The sequence below is a fragment of the Dromiciops gliroides genome, chromosome X (genome assembly GCF_019393635.1).
Source record: "Dromiciops gliroides isolate mDroGli1 chromosome X, mDroGli1.pri, whole genome shotgun sequence".
NCBI classification, from domain to species: Eukaryota; Metazoa; Chordata; class Mammalia; order Microbiotheria; family Microbiotheriidae; genus Dromiciops; species Dromiciops gliroides.
Window position 1 is genome coordinate 27,781,544 of NC_057867.1, and position 22,983 is coordinate 27,804,526.

At 45.1% G+C, this 22,983-nt stretch overlaps 1 protein-coding gene across 2 annotated transcripts in view; it reads left to right on the forward strand.

Annotated features, from left to right (window-relative positions):
* LOC122733816 (heat shock factor protein 3-like) overlaps window positions 1-13,197 on the forward strand; it is a 56,657-nt gene extending 43,460 nt beyond the window's left edge. For both annotated transcript variants that reach the window (XM_043974518.1, XM_043974519.1), the window contains 5 exons: window positions 905-1,135; window positions 4,858-4,963; window positions 5,978-6,043; window positions 10,436-10,505; window positions 11,290-13,197. In XM_043974518.1, the coding sequence (XP_043830453.1) occupies window positions 905-1,135; window positions 4,858-4,963; window positions 5,978-6,043; window positions 10,436-10,505; window positions 11,290-11,627 (811 nt within the window). In that variant the 3' untranslated portion in view covers window positions 11,628-13,197. The remainder of the gene's footprint in view (window positions 1-904; window positions 1,136-4,857; window positions 4,964-5,977; window positions 6,044-10,435; window positions 10,506-11,289) is intronic.
* Window positions 13,198-22,983: the final 9,786 nt, after the last annotated feature.

Here is a 22,983-nt window from a genome sequence, read left to right on the forward strand (position 1 = left end):
AAAGCAACTGCCTTTCCCCCTGGACCACACTCCCATGTTGATAGATGGCTCTTGCCATTGTGGGTGTGTTCTCTGCTCAGCCAGGTCTTGTCCCACCCCTGCCACCACATGACCTGGTAGTTCTTGTCTTTGTCTTATGCTAGCCCTAGAGAGTGCACCAAGGTAGAGGGAGGGAGCAAAAGACAGGCTGTCCACAGTGGTGGTACTGAGCTGAATAATGCATCAAGAAGACTTCTCTCTGGGTACTGGAGAAAGGACTGACCTCACTGCAGGCCTACTACATGTTAGAGGCACTGCTCAGGTGGAGTCTCTCTCTCACCAGTTTTTTAAATGTGCGTATAAAGTTGAATACACTAGATTGAACAGCTCTGCTTGTCTGCATCTACTGCTGCATGTCTCCTCTGTGGATTTTTAATGGGCCATCGATCATCTTTTCTTTCTTTGTTTTTGTATCACTGCTACTGCTCCCCCTAACTTCCCCACAACTCTCCTTGTGCACCTACACAGCTCTTCTGGAGCCCCAATTGTCCATTGTATTGATTGGAGTTATTTGTCTTGACAATGTTGCTGTTGGTAAATCTCTTGCTTCATCTTACTTTGCTTTGCATCAGTTCATCTGAGTCTTCCCCGGTTTCTCTGAAAACATCATTCCTTATTCACAGTAACATTCCATGACATTCACATGCTCAGTCGATGGGTGTCCTCGAAGTTTCTGGTTCTTGGCTACCACAGAAAGTAGTTGTGAATATTTGTTGCTCCCTGATGAGTTCCCTGTCACAGATGCCCTCAGTTGGACACACTTGTGACACCATTTGCCTTGTTTTAAATGCCTTGGCATATGTGATAACTGAGGAAACCTTAATGCATTTGAGCTGATCAATGTCCGCATGCTGGTTTTTCTTAGGAACAGCCTTCTGTCCCCAGTGCACATGATCCCATCCTTTGGGTTGGACTTGGATATGACTGACTGCCCACTTCAGATCACTGAAGACTCCTTGGAGCCTGATGAGATTGGGGACCTTCCTCTGGATTTCCACTCCTCCCAGGCCAGTGACTCTGAAGACCCTTCTGCCGTTATTGACTCCATCTTGAATGACAGCTGTCTGTCTAGCCAGAGCAGCATCTTTTTCAACAGGTACTCTGCTCCTATCAGGGAGGGCCGGGAGAGTGGGGGTCTTGGGAGGCCTTAGCAGGGTGAAGCTCATTCAGGAAGTGGCTCTCCTTCTCACTCCTTCAAAGCCCTCAAGGCTACCATGGTAGGGTTGAAGAAGGGGTTGAAGTCCTCAGATTGGAGGAGGGAGATGAGGGGCTCTGGTAAGAATGGGCACCATTCACAGTTGGGTCTGCCCCCTTTCCATATCGCTGTAGTTAAGTCTAGAATCACCAGTGACCTCAGAACCCTCCTCACTTGAGCTCATTCTAGGGTAGGTAGGGTTTAGAGTCTGCTTGGATAGTTGACAGTGAGACTTTCACGGCCTGAATCCTTTTGGGCTCACAGGCTATAGAAAGACTGCTTCAGGCCTGTTTCATCCATTGAGCCCCTTCCATTGTTTTGTGTTTGTTTTGCTGTATCATCTCTTTTTATTATCAACTTTGGAGACAATGTGGCCTGAAAGCCCTGTTTTTAAGTCCTGCCACTGACCCATGCTAGCCCAGGCACCTTTCTAACACTGCCATTTGATAGGGGGCATGCTTTGTATCCATTAAAATCACAAGTCTCATCCCCTTCCCTGTTACAGACGTGAACCTTCCCACACAGAACAGGAAAGGTGGACTTGTATAGACTGGAATCTCCCTTATGCATAGATTGCTTCCTTTTCAAAGTAAACATTACATAGAGCCCCCTCATTTTATAAGGTGAAAAACTGAGGCCCAGAGAGGAAGAGTGACATGCCCAAAGTCATGCATCTGGTTCATAGCAGGGTGAGGATTTGATCCTAGCTCCTCCTGCTCTAGATTCAGGACTTCTTATACTTTTTTGTGGGGCAATGAGGGTTAAGTGACTTGCCCAGGGTCACACAGCTAGTAAGTGTCAAGTGTCTGAGGATGGATTTGAACTCAGGTCCTCCTGAATCCAGGGCTGGTGCTTTATCCACTGCAGCGCCACCTAGCTGCCCCTATATTCAGGTCTTCTAAAAAAACCATGTCTGACTACCTGTGGCCACAAAAAGTTTGGTGATGTTATAAGAAGCAGTTAAGGAAGATGACTGTCCCTTTCTTCTCACCCCCCCACCCATAACAAAAAACCAACAACAAGAATAACAACTAAACACCCCCAACAGCAAGGATGCCCAGAGGAAGCTCTTGGACTCCTCTCTCTGTGTTCCCTTCAGTTTATTTGTTCTATACCTGTGTGCCTGCCCCCATAGAGCTTAGTGTCTAGTAAGGGGTACAGCGAATTCACATGTTGGGCCTCCAAGGGAGAAGGAAGGACATGATTGCTGGTAAGGGGGTGGTGTGGATATTAGAGAAGTGGTATTTGAGTTGGACTTTAAGTGAGGAGGTCATGGGAGAGAGAGAGAGAGAGAGAGAGAGAGAGAGAGAGAGAGAGAGAGAGAGAGAGAGAGAACAAGAGAGAGACAGAGAGACAGAGACAGAAAGTAGGAGGGACAGTGGGGGAAGGAGGGAGAAAGAAAGTGACAGAAAAAGAGAGGGGAGGGAGAGACAGAGAGGAGGAGAGGGGGAGTGAACGAGGGAATCCCAGGCTTAAGGAATAAGAAGACGCAGGTACAGAAGAGGCAGAGAGGAATCCCATTGGGCCTGGCATTCATATGCGGCAGAATTCGTACATGTGAAAGTAGCTATTTGAGGCTTGGCCCCAGAACAATAACCAAAAGGATGTCTTCATTTCCTGAAGCAAGAAGGTTGTGTGCGCTTCAGCAAAATTGAAGCAGTGAAGACACTGGTGTCAGCAGATCTCTACCCAGGAAAAAGCTGAAAATGGCCAGGGGGAGGCGGCAGCCAGGTTTCAGCCCCGTCAGCAGGCCTTTGCAGAGTTGGACGGTGTTGGCGCACTTTATCATTTGATTTGGGCCTCTGTTCTCCTGACTGCCCTCCTCGTCTGCCCCATCCCACCCCCGCCCCCAACACACACGGTGAATTTTGCCAGGCCCAGGGAAAGGAATGGTTTTCCCAGCAGTATACATAGCCTTCTGTAGATTTTCTTTTTCTTTTTAAAATTTATTGCAAAATCTTTTGGACAGAGCCTAACGTAGGATCATAGAGTATAGAATTTATAACCAGAAGGGACCTTGGAGATCATCCAATCTTAGCCCCCCATTTTACAGATAAGTAAACTGAGGCTTAGAGTGGGCCAGCTTCAATGTAATCTCTTTTTGGCATTTTTTTGGGGGGGCAATGAGGGTTAAGTGACTTACCCAGGGTCACACAGCTAGTAAGTGGCTGAGGCTGGATTTGAACTCAGGTCCTCCTGAATCCAGGGCCGGTGCTTTATCCACTGTAGCGCCACCTAGCTGCTTCCTCCTTTCTGCATTCTTGTGAAACATTTTTGTTGCTTTTTCTGTTTCCTTCACATCCCATACTCACTGAACCAACCCTTGTAACAAAGAATAAAAATGAAAGAGGACCAGAACAAAAGCAGTTTGGCCAAATGAACCATCAAGTCCAGCAAGTCCCACAGGTCATACAATGCTACATGTGTGCTTCGTTTTCTTTCTGGTGAGAGAGAACTGAGATGGGTGATGTCCAAAGCTCTCCCTAGCCATCTCTCACTGCACACACAGATTCGGCTTGGGGTCCTTGCATTGCCGCCTTGGTAGCTGGCTTTCAGAGCAGTCTTTTAAGTGAGAACAGATGTCCAGAGTATGCCCCATCTCGCTTCTCCCTCATGTCCTACTTGCTGGTGTACAGAAGGGATCCTCCCAGTAATAGATTGAAAACTTGAGGACGGTGACCATTTTGGTCTTCGTGAAACTTTGTGTTCCTTGTACTGGAAACAGTGGGCCTATAGAGAAGAGGTGCTTAACAACTAGCCAATTGAAATAGGTAGCATTTTTTAAAAGCAGACTTCATTGAATGAATAATTGCTTACACTTTGGGGCCAAGTCAAGTGCTGTAAATATTTCTGTGCTTATAAGATTGGCTTGATTATTTTTTCTCTGAAAGCCATGTTTCCCATCTATTAACAAATTTCAGGCCCAGTACAAGTCACTCATTCATTCGACTGCAAACACTAAATGCCTATTATCTAATGAGAGAAAGTCTGAACAAATAAGACATTACTGGCTGCTGGAAGAAATATAGCCATTTCAAAATCTCATTTGTTTTACCAAATTGACCGGCTTGTTGAAATTCCTAGCAGCTCCTTCCTCCCTTCTTCTTAGGCCAGTGCAATACTTTGATTCAACTGTAACCTGGGAATAAAGACTCCCTTTGGAAGAGATTGAGCACAGCTTCTCATTTAGAATTCTTAAGGAACAGACACCATGTGCCTACACATGCACGCCACATGCATGTGTGAACACACACACACACACATACATACACATTTTCCCTTTCCTCTTTCAGACTTCAGAATTCTGGTATGTTGCCTGGAGTCGGGGGTTGGGGGGCCCACTATGTCTCGGTTCTAACCAATGAGTGATGGGGCTGCCATCCTCCTGAATAGCAGTGGGCTTTGTAGGCTAGACATGAAATCCCTTTGACTGGAGAAGGCCATATGGCTGGTGGTTTCATGTTCTAGGACGTGCCACAATCTGTGAAATTTATGTTTTGTGGTATTTGCCCAAGGATATCCTGTGGTGTTGGGCTCAAGCCTTATGAACCCCCATGTTTTCCACTGGTTTTTATTTGCTTTTCAGCACAGAGTTTTAACTTTCCCTCTTCTCTTCATTTAAGGAATGAAATGCAGGATTTTCTGAATTGTATCGAAACCAATCTGGAGGAGCTACACTCAATGCTATCTGGGAAGAAACTGAACCAGGACTCTGATTTCCTGATCGAGGTAAGGGTGGCTATTTATTCTGGGACAGGGACAGATAATGTTGGGCCTAGGATTCACAAACATTTATATTCGAAGAATAACACGCTGACTCTTCTCTCCACGTGATCATTTTCCTAACCCCGTCCTGCACAAACAGCTGATAATCAAGAAAACTGAGGAGCTAAGCCCAGGCTTCTTGGCTCCTGGCACAGCAAGGTGACTTTTAATCTTCCGTCTCTGAACTAGAAAATCAAAAGAAGATACAGACCTTCTTTGAGCCATTCTAATGTACATGTCTTGGCAGTGTAATCTTTATTATCATTGTTCTCACTGTTATCTGATTCACTTAAAACAGTCCTTGTAAAAGCAACAGTTGCATGTGAACAATAGACGCTAGACCACAACCTTTTTCTTGGTGCAGTTACCGGATTACATGATAGGGAACTCCCAGAATGGAAAGCCCCTTCACTGTTGCATTATCAACAGCCCATTTGTAATTTAGCGCCTTAGAGAATTGCCTAGGGGGTGACTGAATGATGAAGTGGGCATTCTAATTCCAGTGTCCAGAGTTTCCCTTCTTGCTGGCATGATACCTGTGTCCAAAAGTGAAACGCTGGGGGTGGGGGCGGGTAGCATGCTGAGTGAATATTTAACAACTGGCTCATGGTTTGGGGAGGGGGAAATTGTACAAGCAAGACAACTTGTTTGTTTGTTTGTTTTTTGCAAGACAAGTTTTTAAAGTTTAATCTGCATCATTAACATTTTCTTCCTCACTCTGTTAAGTCTAGACAATCAACAACAGCAAATCAAGCCCTAATTTGTAGCATTTGCCAATTTCCAAGGTATAAGTGCTCGCACTGAAAATTGAAAACTCAGCTCTCGAGAGCTGGTGAGAGCTGGTAAGAGCTGGCTCTAGCAGTGTCTCCTCCCAACGTTCCCATCAGAAGCCTTTTGTTTACCATAGGGATCAGGGGCATCGCACATAAATTCTTGAATTTAAAGGATTGTGTTTACATTCTTTTTTTCTCTCCTCAGACTCCACCTCTTGACTTTCCAATCCTGAACATGAATGAAGCCGGAACCTCATCCAACATGGCTGACGTAAGAGTGAATGCAATCTGGTAGAGCTCTCGGACGGTCTCTATATATGTATTTACTGTCAAATTACGATGCTTTGTATTGGTTACCATTGCTGAAGTATTTCCATCCAGTGGTGGGATTACTAACAAGAGAATTGGAATGAGATGTTTTGTCTGTATTGTCCTGATTCCCTATGACATCCATACAAATTAAGATCATTATCGCTTATTAGGCTACATGGGGGAAGATAACAGATTGGAGGGAGAGAACATGTGGGTTCAAGCTGAATGGGGGAGGCCTGGTTCGCTGAGAGTCCATATGAAAAACTTGAGGGGTTTTGGTGGACTCTGTTAAGATTCCTCAGTGTGACGTGGTGGCCCAAAGAGCTCCTGGGGTCTGGAATGCAAGTAGACAAGAGGCAGGAGGGATGGTCTTTTGCAGGGCTACCATATTGTTTGGGTGCCACATTTTGGGGAGGGATATCATGTCCAAAGGGGAGGAGCCAGGGATATTTCAGAAGACTGGAGACCAAGGAACTGATGGCTTTTAGCTTAGAGAATACTGCAGAGGGGAGGAGAGGGAAAGATGATAACTGTCCTTGGGTGTTCAAAGGGTCTTGATATGGAAAAAGGACTAGTAGATTTGTCCTACTTTCCAGTGTTCAAGATTAGGAGCACTGATGGGGCGGGGAAGTTGTAGGGAGGCAGAATTCAACCTACATGATTAGAATTGCCCATCGGTGGGGCCCCAGGTGCTTGCCCATTGTGGATTCTTAGTCTCCACTTCTTCCTGGGGAGCCTGGCTAACTACCTGTCAAGGACAGTGTAGAGAGGATTTGAACACAGGTCCAGTTGGCCTGGATTCTTACAGAGGTGCCTTGCAGCTCCAAGCAAGGGAATTGTAGAAGTTGGAGGGGGTGGGTGCTGGTTGTCTGCTTGAGACCTAAAGGTGAGGGGCCCGCACCCCTGGGGGGCAGTGTATAGTAGAGAAGACTCTCGTCATTGAGCAGGCTCTCACTGATTGGGAAGCACTGCTGTATGTGACAAACCACTCGGTTTTCTCTGCATCCTCTGCTTGAGCAGAGACAAGCTTCCTAGAGCCCAGCTGGCCAAAAGAGGCCCACAGGTCACTTTGTTGACTCTCCCTGGGTGACTTCTGCTTCTTGTGTAGGATCTGAGGCCCCTGGCGCTGGAGCCAGAAGAGACCTCGGAGGCTGCCAAGTCCAATCTCTCATTTTACAGTTGAAGGAACTGAGGCCTCCAGAGGGCCAGTGGAATCAGCAAAATCCCATTGTGGGTGGGAGGGTGGCACTTGAACTGAGTCTCATTTCAGGCCTGATGCCCAGAGCCAGAAAAGGGGAATGCCCTGGGAATGTTGGAGTGTTCTGGAGAGGGAGACTGGAGCCTCTGTTCTATCAGAGAGGCAAGAGGGAGGCCCTGGAGCATCTTGAGCCGGGGAGTGATATGGTCAGGCCTGGCTTAATCAGGCAGCTGGATGGAGGAGGGATTGGAGAAGGGAGAGGCTTCCCCTCCTTCCCCACACAGAGATCACTTTCACATGGGCAGCCTTGAGAAGGGCGAGGAGCAGAGGGAAGGATTTCACCCAGTGCAAACGTCCAGTGTGAACACATCTACTTATTCACACAAAATAGTTATTGATCTGTTTTGCTTCATCAGATGATCCTTACAAACCCCAGAACATCCAGTTAACATGGTTAAGTAAGAAAGCACATATGAGTGGCTTTGGAACCTTGTTCTAGAAGTGTTGACTTCGTTTCGTTGGGGTTGTTTTTTTTTTTTGGTGGGGCAATGAGGGTTAAGTGACTTTCCCAGGGTCACACAGCTAGTAGGTGTCAAGTGTCTGAGGCCGGATTTGAACTCAGGTCCTCCTGAATCCAGGATCGGTGCTTTATCCACTGAAGAGTTGACATTTGCTAGGGGAAAGGGAAAGTTGGGATTTAATATGGAGAAGTCAGAGATGGCAGTGCCCGAGTCCTCTGGTCTTGAGTCGGCTTTTGTGCATCACCATCATTTCTGGGTATCTGCCTCCCTTACCCAGCCCGCCATGCCATGTAACACAGATTTCAAAGGTTTACAAAACCAAGCTGAAGATGCTGATTCCCACGCTGCCAGGCCCCACTTCTGGGCACGGCTCATGGAAGCTTTTGGCCATTTTAGATCATCTACCTTCACTTCGTGCACATCTTCCCAGACTTCTCTTCATTCCTCACATTGGTCATTCCATCCCATTTGTGTCCACAGGTGTGAACACATTGACCAGGGGTAGAAGTACTTGCCAGATATGGAACATTGTGGAAATGAAGTATCTGGGGAGCTTACACTATAACAAGCATTGATGCATCGGGCCCCGTGCTAAGCACTGGGGATACAAAGAGACAAAAAACAGGCTCTGTCCTCGAGGAGCTCACAGTCTTATGGGGGGCGACAACATGCAAACAACTGTGTCTGAACAAGATCTAGACAGGATCCATTAGAGACAGACTCAGAGGGAAGGCACTATCATGGATGGGGAACTGGGAAGAGCCTCCTGTAGAAGGTGGGAGGTTGGGTGAGGGGAAGAAGAAACCAGGAGGTGGAGGTGAGCAGGGAGAGGAAGTGTGGTGTCATGGGATGGTTAGGGGTGTGGTGGGTAAAGGAGGGACATAGGGAACAGTGTGAGTGAAAACAGAGATGGGAGGGGGTGGGCATAGAGATCCATCTGGTTGGAGCACAAAGGGCATGGCAGAGAGGAACACTAAATAAGGCCAGATAGTTGGTAATGTGGCAACAGAATTTAGAGGTCCCTGAATGTCGGGTAGAGGCATCAGGGCCTTTGGTGGGAAGTTCTTAGGGAAGCACTGCCTCTTTCTGAACAAAGAAGGACCATGATGAAAACAACTTCTTGGTCTTCATGGGCCAGGCAGTGTCTGACCGAACCTAGATTGCTTACTCATTTCACATACCTGGATGCACTTCACTAATGGAGTTGAAGAAACTCAAGGTGTGGTTTTACCAACTTAAGGTCTGCACAGACTCAATCACACAGTTGCCAAGTCATGATTCTTTGGGGACCTACTTCCTGAGCATTGGTAATTAACATTAGCTGCTGTTTGCTTGAAAATAAGCTCTTCTCTTCAGTAGTCCTGCCATTCTCCCTGCACTCTTCTCTGTGACATAATTTCCTTAGCAGGCCTTCCACAGGCTGTACAAATGAGGCCTTTAATCCAGTCTTTATTCGAATTAATGAGATTTTACAGTAGTTATTATTTTGAACAACAAAATAGTCTTCAGCACTTGATTCTATTGACCTAGGGGCTCCTTTTCATATTATAATGGAATTGTAGAGTCTTAGAACCAGGAGAGAGGCCTTAGAACAGTGTCAGAACTAGAACTCCAAATGTTATCTTGATCCAGAAGGGATCTTAGACACTATCCAGTTCAACCCCTTCATTTTACAAAGGAGGAAGGTTGTAGGTGAAGGTCTCCTACAAGTGAGCAGCCCCTGAGTTAGGACACATGCACAAATTGTGCTGCATTAGCTGATTGAGTCTCGCTAACACGGTTTCCCCTTCTGGTACTCCTATTTTTTATTCTTCCCATTTAGCTGTCACATTTCACTGTGAGTATTGGGGGCTGTAAATCCCAGTCCCAGCTGGCTGGAAACCCACCTCAGTTCACTGGAAGAAGCAGCCCTGAACTATTGATACATGAACTAGGTAGTGATGGTTAAGACTGGACTTCTCAAAGAGACCCTCCCCACCCCCGGGAATCCCCCTGATTCTGCCACCCCTTCCAAGCCTAGCCGGAGGACCCTGCTCCTGGGCAGAAGCTGCCACTTTTCCTTCTCATCAAATGTCTGTTCTGCCTGGGAAATTATTCATTTGTTTTGGGTTTTTCCCCCCAACATACACTCTCCTGTTTCCCTAGAGCTGTTTTTTCCCAGCCAGGAAAGGGAATGAATAGCATTGATCAAACTCTAAGTAGCAGGACCCTCCCAGGGCATTGGACCTCATGTTGTGACCGGGCCAGGAGAACTTGAAAGCCTCCTTCTTCTCCTTTTCCTGTCAGACAGAGCAGGCATGTTTGACAAGTCAGCTTGTTTGGACTTCAGTCCCCCTTTCAGTGTTTGCTGGTGTCCGTTCACAGAAATATTGGTCAATATTAGCTCAGGCAGAATCGCAACCGGACCATTTGGTATACTTGGCTCAGCAAGGCCACTGATTGATTTCTCCCCCTGTCTGGGGAGCAACAAGCCAAAAAAGCCAGACCCTTGGAATGAGAGAAGAAAATGGACCGATTCTTCCTTCTGCTCCCATAATGGCTCCACAGAAGGGCTCTTTACTCCTAGGAATTTCATTCTGTCTCTAGGAGCAAGGAGCCACTAAACACATGACTGCCCTTTGTTCCCCTCCAGACCCTGCTTTCCATAAAGAGTGTTGAAGAAGGTGGAATGCCCTGTGAATTTGAAGCTGATGAAAATAAAGGTAGGAGAAAGGCCTGGGCTGGTGAGCAGCAGAATCCCTGGGGCTTCTAGGTTCACCCCTTGCAAGTCATGGCCCCTCTGGGAGCTTCCATTTTGTCACCTGTCAAATGGAGCTAGCTCTGCCTTGCCTCGCCTTGTCTCATCTCAGAGGCCTTGTAGCCTGTGCTGGCCTTCAGTCAGATAGAAGGAAGCGATGATATGCCCTGCTCCTTAAAGACTCAAAGTCACTTGACAGTAGAGGAAGTTCAGCATCATTACAAATTACTTTCTCTTGGGGACTTTCTCAGTTCAGTCCTCTCTGTCCAACCCAGCCAAGTTCAGAGGCTTGTCACCAGCTTAACCCCAAGGGGGTGACATTTGGAGCTGCAGCAGCTCTCAAAGACCCTACTGGGGACCTCTGATCTGGGAGGCAATGTGTAATACTGGCATCAGAGGACCTAGGTTCAAATCTTACCCATGATACTTAGATACTTAGCGCTTATATGACCTGGGGTAAGCCACTTTCCCTCCATAGGTCTATTTCCTCCCCTATGAATGAGGAGGAGGTTGAACTGTGGTCTCCAAGGACCCTTCAGGCCTCAGTTGGGGATCTATGAGTCATGGTGCATTCTCTTGACTTGCATGTCTATCAGTTGAGAGAGCCTACCTAGCCCCAATGGCAAAAGCCCAGGGCTTTCAAGTGCTTCTCACAGTATTCTAGGTAAAGCCTATAGTCTTTGTGAGGGCGTGTCTGTTGTAGTAGTGCCTCTCGTGCATAACCAAATACTTAACTTATCTCCCCATAGACTTGAAGCTGGTCCAATACATGGGCAACCCTCTGCTTTCGTTATTTGAAGAGCTGCCTTCCTTTGAAGACAGACCCCAAGATGCCAGTGACTTCTTCCTGCCTGACCTCGACGACGAGGAGGAGGAGGCCATACCCACCTACTTGGAGGACTCCGATGATCCTCTCTGCCTTGTCGCGCACAACCTGTCAGATCATTATGGGAGTCCACTTGAGCCTTTCCAGTCCCCGCTGCTCTCAGAAGACCCAAATGGGGAGTACAAGCTCTTCCCCCTGTTGCTTCTCAGCCCTGTCGCCAACTTCATCGAGGAGGCCACAGAAATCGAAAACACCACCTGAGCCCCTGGGCTTACATTCCCCCTGCCTAGCTTCCTCTTCAAGTCTGTGAGGCCCCATCACCATCTGGGGCCGTTAGTCTCTAACCTCCTCACATGGCCAAAGGGCAGGCCCTTGGTATTGTGGGTGGGTTACTAGGAGGCCCGTAGCATCTGCAATAGATGAGGAGGAAGGTTTACACTACACTCACTGGAGGCAGGGGAAGCCCCCATTCATTCCAAGCCAAAGTTCCAACCTGCAATTTTTAGGGTATGCTGTTCTTGTATAGGTGCAAAAGCTGTGTCTAAGATGTCATAAAATAGGGCTCTTTCTTTTGTGATCCAGGGACTAGAACATTTGCTTGTGCACGGGGAGATCTCCCATCCCAGGATTCTCCTGGGCCCATTTGGTCTGTCTGTCGTAGAAGCAGGTTATTTCTCTAGTACTTCAAACAAGGAACAAAGCTTCCCCCCCCCCTCGTTTGCAAGTAGGTTTATTTGCATAGCCATGTATTGCTCTTTTTCTACTCTTAGACTCCAATCTAGTTCGGTTATTTACCATTTTCTTTTCCTATGGAAAACGGACCTTTTAATACGAAGTGTTATTTTTACATAGGGCTGCCCCATTCATTGCCTGACAATCTGAAAGTGCCCCTTCCCCGGGGGCTGAGCCCACCTACACATCTGACTTGGCAGTCAGGCCAAAACCAAGGTGGGCATCTGGGGTACTTGAGGAAGCCCACGCTATTTCTCCATAAGCTGATTGCCCCAGAACAGTGTGCCCTGGGATGACAGATGAGAAAAGGACATGCATGAAGCTTCACGAACTCCCTGTTCCACTTGTTCTGCCCACCCGCCCACACCCTCCACTCTAGCACCTTAGTCAGGCTCAGTGTTCCAGTGTAGGCCAGTTGGGTAGCTCCCTTTGCAGGCAATTGTGCTTCAAAAGTTGGGGGGAGAGGTGGGAGGGGAAGGAGGGCAACACTTGTCCCCACTTTTCTGTTTGTTTTCTCCTTTACCTAAAGGGTCAAGTACCAAAAAGCCAGTAGTGAAATGAAACTCGAAAACGATCTCATTTTTATTTTGCACATTTCTTCAACATCTAAGAGATTTTAAATATTGCATAGTGTGCATTATGAGAAATACAAGCTTCAAACAGTGTCTACTTTCTAGGGAATAGTCCCCCCCACCTCCTCCCCTACCCCGTTTTTTTCCTGTTAGCTTTGCTCTTCTAGTCCCGTTTTTTTGGTTTGCTTTGTTTTTGTAGCTCTCTTGCTGCTTTCTGTATACACTCTTTCATGTGCTTCTGCTGCCTTCCCCATAAATAATAGCCTGTTGGGGAAATTGTATTTTAGCAAATATTAGGGTTTCCAGCTGCATCGCCTTCCAAACGGCATGTTCTCTTACAACACATACACAACAAGCTAACGTTGTCTTCTTTCTTAAACGAAGACCATGGGTTTTGATTCACAGAAAAGTTAGGCTCAGTACAGTTGGCACAATTCACACAATGATAAGATGATTGTTTCTTGCTGTGTTGCTCTAATTGCTGTTTCACCTTTTTTACACGAGGTTAATAAAGAATTTCACCAACATTGGATGGTTTGCTTTCTGTCATGATTGGTCATACCCTCCCTTCACCCTAACCTTAAAGAGAAACTACCTCTGACCTTGCTGTGTACTCCCCATCCCTCACAAGCACCTAGGGTAACTGATGAGACAGGGTTTCTCTCAATTCAGAAACTGTGGGGTGCATGGCTTGGTGCCAAATGTAGTAAGAATAAGCACATATGAGACAAGCAACCAGAAGGCTGGTCTCTGAGTCAGAAGACCAAGTTCTACTTCGGACACATACTCACTATGTGATCCTAGGCAAGCAACTCTCAAGACTAGTTATGGAGAAAGTGCCAATCTGCACTGGTCAAATGAGTTCCCTCATCTGAAATCCATAATAAATCGGTCTGCCCTACTCCCCATGAAGCCCAATGGAGTGCATTAATTAGAGAAGACTTCCTAGAGGAAATCAATTTGGAACCTGAGACTGGATAGTTAACAGGGAGAACCATATTCAGGTAATGGCCAGTGGGTGGGCTTAGCTGATGCATAGAATAAAAAAAGAATGGGGTTGAGTAGTGCCTCCAAGTTTGTGGATGAGGATTTATATTCATCCTTGTGGGTAATTACTGAAGGACCTCAAGGAGAAAGAAGATAATATGATGAAATCGATAAATTTTATGTGTATCCCAACTGAGTTTGCCATCCCAGGAAGCCTTTAAGACATGGCTGGATGGCCAGTTGTGAAAGGAGGGAGCAGGGCCTCTGTTGAGCTGTGGGTTAGATTAGCAAAACTCAACAAAACATCGAGTACTCATTTAGCAGCCAGGGAACTTGTGTGATGCTGGGCAGGTCACCATGAATGCCCCTGGGCTACTTTCTAAGCTAAAGTTGTGGAATAGTCACCAGTCTGTACTGGGAGAGGGAATGTCCTTATCTGAAATTGTCTGTACCAGCAAAATTGTGAGTTCAGGCAAGGAATACAAAGACAAGTCAAAATTGGCGGTAGCCCTCAAGGAGCTGCTGTTCTGGTGCAGAAACCTACACAGAATAGTTGATGCCAAATACATGCAAAGTAATTTCAGGGGCATAGAGTGTGAATACTTGTGAGATACAGAAAAACTGGGGAGTGAGATGGTTCACAGTCACCTGTATAGGGAGCAGAACATAAAGGACAACTCTACCCTGCCTGGAGTTTAGTAAAAGTTTGTTTGCTGAATTTTGAGGCGTTCAATTACAGATAGCAATTAAGCATCAATAACTTCCACACCACTCCTTGAGTTCTACATTAGCATGAATAGCATTATCTTCGTTTGGATCCCCTCAGGAGCTCAGAATTGAACACAAACAGTGGGCCAGGCAGATCGGCCAGTGAAGAAGAAGCATTGAGCTCCTTCTAGCCAATGAGACCTCAAGACAAGTGAATCAACCACAGGGTGCTTAACAGGAAATTGCAAAATGATCCATCAAGGGATATATATGTATGTGGGACATATACAAATAACCAACACTAAAGTAGTTATCAGGAGAAGAAAAGCTCAGACACTGACTATTGGTATGACCCTGGGCAGGTCACTAACTACCTCTGGACCTTGGTTTCCTTCTTTGCAAGATGAAGGGGCTAGACTAGATGCCTTCTAAGGTTCCTTGTAGATCTAGAATCCCATATTTGTCACACTAAGATGCCCTTTAAGAATGACAATATGTTGATCATCTCCAGAGGCCCTGAATGTCACTCCCAAGGGACAACATGCTGGTTGAGATAATCTCATAAACAGACTGTAGACCCAGAGCTCTGAACCTTTCTTTGTGTTCTGGATCCTTAGGAAGTCAATCTTGTGAGACCAAAGGAGCTCTTTTCAGAATCAGGTTTTGAATAATACAGTCACAAAGGAAGCCAGATATATTGAAACGAAGTTATCAAGATAATGGAAAAACATGCCAATGGACCTCTGAGAATCATTTCTCTAAACAACACACCCATTCAGGGCACACTTGGGGACTGGGGGTGGAGGAAGGGGAGTGATGCATTTCCTCCCCAGCTGAATCTGATAAACCCCCTTCCAGTAGGGGAACTCACTACTTGGAGGCCCCCAGTGCCCCAGGCTCTTGCAACATTTGCTAGCATGCCCCTGAGCACATACAGACATGGAATGTCAGAGTACACAGCAGAATGGCCAACCTTGGCCTCTCCTCAGATACATCAGGATTCAGGGCTAATTCATTCTTCAATAAGAAAATAATAAATTATTAGGCTAGATGTTTTGTTTTGTTTTGGGTTTTTTGTTTGATGGTGAGATAGGTTCTTACAGGGGTGACAGTTTTAGAGCCAGATATAAAAGCACCACCCTAGAGTCAGGAAAACCTGGGTTCAAATTTGACTTCAGACACTCCATAGTGGTGTGACTCTGGGCAAGTCACTTTAACCTCTGTTTGCCTTAGTTTCCCCATCTGTAAAATGAGGATAATGACAACATCTACCACTCCCACGGTTGTCTCGAGGGTCAACTGAGATCATTATAAAGCACTTAATAATTGTTCTAGAAATATTAGTTATTATTATTATAAATGTTGAGTGGGCTGGGTAGGGTATGAAGGATGAAGAAAAAGTTTGGGGTGGAGTTAAGGCACGCCATCTCCCAGGCCCCCACCCACACTATCTCGGTTGGGATCCAAAGAAACATTTCTTAAGTCGTAGTATTCTGAGGGAGATAGAATATTAGGGCACATTTTTGCTTTTGAGGGATATCCAGTCAGCACTGTGACAGAAACTGAGAAGGGTTTCAGTCAGACTAAAACTAAACTAATATAAGAGAGATGCCACATGCTACTATAGTAGACAATTCCAAAGGACTCACGATGAAAAAAGCTATCCATATCCAGAGAGAGAACTGATGGGGACTGAGTGCAGATGGAAGCAGATTTTTTTTTTCACTCCATCTTTTTTAACTATTTTTTGTTTTTGCAACATGGCTGATGTGGAAATATGTTTTGCATGACTTCATGCATATAATGGGTATTATATTTCTTGCCTTCTCAAGAGGGGCTGTCAAGAGGATGAGAATTTAGAACTCAAAAATTTTTAAAAAGGCATGTAATATGGGGGCAGCTAGATGGCGCAGTGGATAGAGCACCGACCCTGGAGTCAGGAGTACCTGAGTTCAAATCCGGCCTCAGACACTTAACACTTACTAGCTGTGTGACCCTGGGCAAGTCACTTAACCCCAATTGCCTCACTAAAAAAAAAAAAAAAAAAAGGCATGCAATAGGGGCAGCTAGATGGCACAGTGCATAGAGCACCGGCCCTGGAGTCATGAGTACCTGAGTTCAAATCCGGCCTCAGACACTTAACACACACTTACTGGCTGTGTGACCCTGGGCAAGTCACTTAACCCCAATTGCCTCACTAAAAAAAAAAAAAAAAAAAAAAAAAAAAAAAAAGTCATGCAATAGATGAATGAATGAGTGGTTGGGCAGGTAGGTTGGAAAGAAAGAAAGAAAGAAAGAAAGAAAGAAAGAAAGAAAGAAAGAAAGAAAGAAAGAAAGAAAGAAAGAAAGAAAGAAAGAAAGAAAGAAAGAAAGAAAGAAAGAAAGAAAGAAAGAAAGAAAGAAAGAAAGAAAGAAAGAAAGAAAGAAAGAAAGAAAAAGAAAAGAAAGGATCTGGCCAGTTTTGATTTGTTTTCAGTCATATCCAACTCCTCAAGACCCCTTTCAGGGTTTTCTTGGCAGAGATAGTGGAGTGATTTTTGCCATTTCCTTCTCCAGCTCATTCTCCAGATGAAGAAACTGAGGCAAACAGGGTGAAGTGACTTGCCCGGGGTCACACAGCTAGGAAGTGTCTGAGGCCAGATTTGAGCTCAGGAAGATGAGTCCTCTTGACTCCGAAGCTCAGCACTCTAGCCACTGCAGCGCCACCTAGCTGCCATGAAAAGGGTCTGTAGTGTTAAACAAACATTGATTAAGCTCCTGTATGTGTAAGGAGTTGTACCAGGCCCAAGGGGAGATGCACAGATACATAAGACTGTGACGCCTTGTCCTCAGAGAGCTTCCAGTCTAGGAGGAGCGGGATGCAAAATAACTATAGGGTTTCATAAGAGGTGTGTTGGGAGGAGCTCTGAATTTGGAGTCAAGAGACCTGGCTTCAGGTCCCAGCCTTGCCATTTACCTGCCTGAATGTGTCCTTGGGCAAATCAATGACCCTACCCAAGCCTTACTTTCCCCATCAATAAAATAATGTTTTTGCACCGGGCTTCCTCAAAAGCCCACTATGATTCTAAGGCTTGGGATCCACAAAGTACTGAGTCCTACATGAAGGCCAAAGAAAGAGATCATTTCTGGCTGAACATACCAAGCCAGGCCATATGAGTTAGAACTTTAAGGGAACTTCAAGCGTCTAGGGAAAATTCTCATTTTACAGATAAGGAAACTGAGACCCAGAGGAGGAAGTGGCTTGCCAAATGTCCCCCTGGCAGTAAGTGGCGGAGTTGGGCTTTGAAGCCAGGGCTTACGGTTGCCAGGACAGGCAGTTCTCCTGATCTTCGGAGAAACTTCAGGTTGTCAACAACTGTCCCTGGTATTTGCATATGACTTCAAAGGCCAAGTCCCATCACAATAGAAAGCTTTGACACAAATCCCTTTCACATTGTTCCTTTCGCTTCCTTTTCTTGGACAGGGGGCTCATTCTTCAAAAATGAGAACTAGAAAATCTAAAATTAGAGAGGAAAAAGGCAAAGACATGGGCAATCCACATCCTGATTGACTAATCACCATATCATCATAATAGGGGCATTTACACAGTGCTTTGAGGTTTGCAAAATGCTTTCCAAACACCTCATTCGATCTGGACTTTCCCATCTATAAGGTAGTTTTTAAATGACCCGAAGGTCTTGCTAGCTCCCGCAACCCTGATGCAACAGCAGAGGAACAAGACTTGGCAAATAGAGTGAAAGTGATTGCACACAGAAAGAGGACAGAGATGGCTTTTCCCTTTGGTCTGTGGGCATGTGTGTGCCCCAGCGACCCACCTGTCTGGATCTGAGGTCTCTGCCCTCTCTGTCAGTTGACAAAGGGGAGGGAAGGACTCAGTATTCAAACATGGCCTCCTGACCCCATGATATGGAGGATCAAGGAAGCACAGCCACCTCCCATTGGGGATAGCCAGTGGTGGGGCAAGTAAAGAGAGGTGAGCTGGGGAGAGCTTCCCTCCTAGGGAAAGGACCACTTAGAGGTTTTTTGTTGTTGTTTTTTTAGTGAGGCAATTGGGGTTAAGTGACTTGCCCAGGGTCACACAGCTAGTAAGTGTTAAGTGTCTGAGGCTGGATTTGAACTCAGGTCCTCTGGAATCCAGGGACGGTGCTCTATCCACTGCGCCACCTAGCTGCCCCCACTTAGAGTTTTTGAACTAGAGCCACTGGTACTTGAGATAGCAAATGGCACTGGATTCAGTTAGAGGAGCCTACCCGCATCCCTGGCCTCTTGTCAGTTGCCTCAGTTCATCTCACTCTCAGCTATGGTCACTCCCTGGATTTCCCAATCACTTATCCCACTTAGATGATCAAGAATTCCGAAATTCCTCTCTCCCACCCTATCATCCCATCTCCTTTCTGTGCCTCAATCCTCCTAAACCTATTCTTGGTCTTCATTGTTGCCACCCCCTCCCACTTCTGTCCCCTCCCAGATCAGCACCCCAGCTCTAGGTTTGCTTTCCTCCCTTACCAATTTTCACTCTGTAAAACCCATTAACCAGTTCCCTTGCCTTTTGTCCTGTCAACACTTAGGCCTTGGCAAACTCCAACCCTGCAGTGCACCTAACCCTAACCCTAACTTCCACCTCCCCCACTTCTACTCATGTGCTGCTTGACAATCGTGGAGAAAGTCCTATAACCATGTTGTCATGGCTCACTACTGATTGATGGGTTTTTATCTCAGCTGGGCTCTCACTGCAGCCAAACAATCTGTATATTCTTCCCTAAATGCTTCTCTATTATACTCCCTGTTGACCCTGACCTGAAGACTCATGCCTTCCATACCACAATTCAGAGGACTTTTAACCTTATACTTTCCAGAGGCCATTGGACATGATCTGCTCCTCCTTACTTTGTAACTCAAAACCTCATACTATCATCTCCCATTCTCTCCTTAACTCCAGTCTCTAATAAAGAGGTGCTCTCCTTGCCAAGGCCAACCTTTCTACTTGTATCCTTGATCCCATCTCCTCCAACAGATGGCTCTGGCCATGTTCCCCTCTCTGCCCCTAATCTTCAGTGCTTCCCTATTTACCACCTTGTTTCCTACCTCTCTGCCTGCAGCCATGTTCAAGATATCCCCATGCTTTTTTTGGCCGGGCAATGAGGGTTAAGTGACTTGCCCAGGGTCACACAGCTAGTAAGTGTAAAGTGTCTGAAGGTCCTCCTGAATCCAGGGCTGGAGCTTTATCCACTGTACCGCCTAGCTGCCACCATCCCCATGCTTTAAATTCCTCACTTAATCCTACAATCTTGTCAAGCTAGTGTGTGTCTCTCCTCAGTTTCCCAGTCAAACTTTGAAAAAAAAAACTGTCTATGTTCTGCTTCTTCTTCCCTCCCTCTCACTCCTCAGTCCCTTGCAATCTGAATTCCAACTTAATTGATCAACTGAAACTGCTCTGTCCAAAGTTACCAGTTATCTCTCTCTCTTTTTTTTTTTTTTAGTGAGGCAATTGGGGTTAAGTGACTTGCCCAGGGTCACACAGCTAGTAAGTGTTAAGTGTCTGAGGCCGGATTTGAACTCAGGTACTCCTGACTCCAGGGCCGGTGCTCTATCCACTGCGCCACCTAGCTGCCCCACCAGTTATCTCTTAATTGCCAAATATGAAAGTTTTTTTTTTTTCTCAATCCTCATCCACCTTGACTTTTCTTCAACCTTTGACATAATTGATTATTGACAGAAGCAGCTTGGTGGCACAGTGGATAGGGTGCTGAGCTCAGAGTCAGGAAAATCTGCATTCAAATGGGATCTCAGGCTCTGCTGTGTGACCCTGGACAAGTAACTTTACCCTGTTTGCCTTGGTTTCTTCATTTGTAAAATGATCTGGAGAAGGAAATGGAAAACCAATCTAGTATCTTGGCCAAGAAAACCCCAAATAGGATCATGAAAAGGTGGACACAACTGAAATGACTCAACAACAACAACGACAATAAATTCTTGGAGTAGCCATGAAGATCAAATGAGATATGTGCACAGTATCTGGCATGTAGTAGGGATTTAAAATTTTTTGTTTTCAACATTCATTTTTTTAAAGACTTTGAGTTCTAATTTTTTTTTTCTCCCTCTCTTTCTCTCATCCCCCCTCCCCAAGATGGCAGACAGTCTGATTTAGGTCATAGGCATGCAATCATGTTAAACATTAGTCACGTTGTGAAAGAAAAAAAACAGAACAAAAGAGAAAAACCATGAAAAAAGTGAAAATAGTATGCTTCAATCTGCATTCAGACTCCATCACTTCTTTCTTTGGATATGGGGAGCATTAACCTTCATGAGTCCTTCGGAATTGTCTTGGATCATTGCACTGCTGAGAAGAGCTAAGTCTATCACAGTTGATCATCACACAATGTTGCTGTTACTATGTACAATGTTCTCCTGGTTCTGCTTGTAGGAAGTATTTAATAAATGTTTGTTTCCTTCCTTCATTCCTTGATTATTCTCTTATCTTTAATATTTTTTTCCTCTCTGGGATTTAATGACACTGCTCACTCTCTGGGTTCTCCTACCTATCTGACTTCTCCCTTGACTTCTTTTTTTTTTTTTTAGTGAGGCAAATTGGGGTTAAGTGACTTGCCCAGGGTCACACAGCTAGTAAGTGTTAAGTGTCTGAAGCCGGATTTGAACTCAGGTCCTCCTGACTCCAGGGCCGTGCTCTATCCTCCGAGCCACCTAGCCGCCTCCCTCCCTTGACTTCTCATCTAAAGGAGACTGAATATCATCTATATACTTAACCCATCATTGTGGGAGTTCTCTAAGGCTCAGTCTTAGGTCCAAAATTTGGCTGCCCAGAGAAGTTTAGCAGTATTGTATGTCAATTTCATGATGGCATGACTGCATGGGTTCTGGATAATGGACAATGCTCTTATGCTTTCTCAGTCACCAATGGAGTGAAGCAGGGTTAGATGCTTGCTCCCATGTTTTTTTTTTAATTCTTTTTTTTTTGTGGGGCAATGGGGGTTAAGTGACTTGCCCAGGGTCACACAGCTAGTAAGTGTCAAGTGTCCGAGGCCGTATTTGAACTCAGGTACTCCTGAATCCAGGGCCGGTGCTTTATCCACTGTGCTATCTAGCTGCCCCCTGCTCCCATGTTTTTTAGCATGATGTTTTCATTGATGTCATCAGATGCCTTCAATGAAGATGAGAACAGCATCAAGGACAGCTATCACACTGATGGTAAATTATTTAACTTGAAAAGGCTACAAGGTAAGACTAAAGTGGAAGGAGAGTTGGTGTATGACTTTTTGCTCTCAGATGATTGTACACTCAGTGTAGCCTCTGAAGCTGAGATGCGACAAAGTATGGATTGATTCTCTGATGCTTGTGCTAATTTTGGCCTAACAATGAACACCAAGAAAGCAAAAGTGCTCTACCAGCAACTCCACACTATCCATATGCAGGGCCATCAGTTACAACAAATGGAGAAATTTTGAATGCTAAGAAGGTGCTGTGCTCTACGAGCAAAGCAGAATTGCAGTAACTCAAAATAATGTGAGATGTCAGATCTATGGAGAGGAAAACAATTTATGGCCAAACAAGAGATAGAGAACATTATAAAATGCAAGATGGATGAATTTGGTTGCATTAAGTTAAAAAGTTTTTGTACAAACAGAAGCAATGCAGCCAAAATTAGAAGGGAGGAAGAAAGCTGGGAAACATTTTTTATAGCCAGTATTTCTGATAAAGGCCTCATTTCTAAAATACATAGGGAACTAAATCAAATTTATAAGAATGTAAGTCATTCCCCAATTGAGAGATAGTCAAAGGATATGAACAGGCAGTTTTCAGAAGAAGAAATCAAAGCTATCTATTTCCATATGAACAAATGCTCTAAATCATTATTGATTAGAGAAATGCAAATTAAAACAACTCTGAGGTACCACCTCACAACTATCAGATTGGCTAAGATGACAAAAAAGGAAAATAATAAATGTTGGAGAAGCTGTGGAAAAATTGGAACACTAATACATTGTTGGTGGAGCTGTGAACTGATCCAACCATTCTGGAGAGCAATTTGGAACTATGCCCAAAGGGCTATGGAGAAGGAAATGGAAAACCAGTCCAGAATCTTTGCCAAGAAAACCCCAAATGGGGTCACGACAAGGTGGACATGACTGAAATGACTAAACAACAAGTTCTTAGAGTAGTCATGAGGATAAAATGAGATATTTGCACAGTACCTGTTATGTAGTAGGTATTTACATTTTTTTTTGGTTTTAAACATTCATTTTTTGAAAGATTTTGAGTTCTAATTTTTAGTTTAGAATGGAGGAAGAAAACTGGGAAACAATTTTTACAGCCAGTATTTCTGATAAAGGCCTCATTTCTAAAATATATAGGGAACTAAATCAAATTAATTCATTTAATTTGCATTTCTCTAATCAATAGTGATTTAGAGCATTTTTTCATGTCAATAGATAGCTTTGATTTCTTCATCTGAAAACTACCTGTTCATATCCTTTGACTATTTCTCAATTTGGGAATGACTTACATTCAAATTCATTCATACCTTTTGACCCAGTAATATCACTGCCAAGTCTGTATCCCAAAGAGATTACAGAAGAGGGAAAAGGACCCACATGGACAAA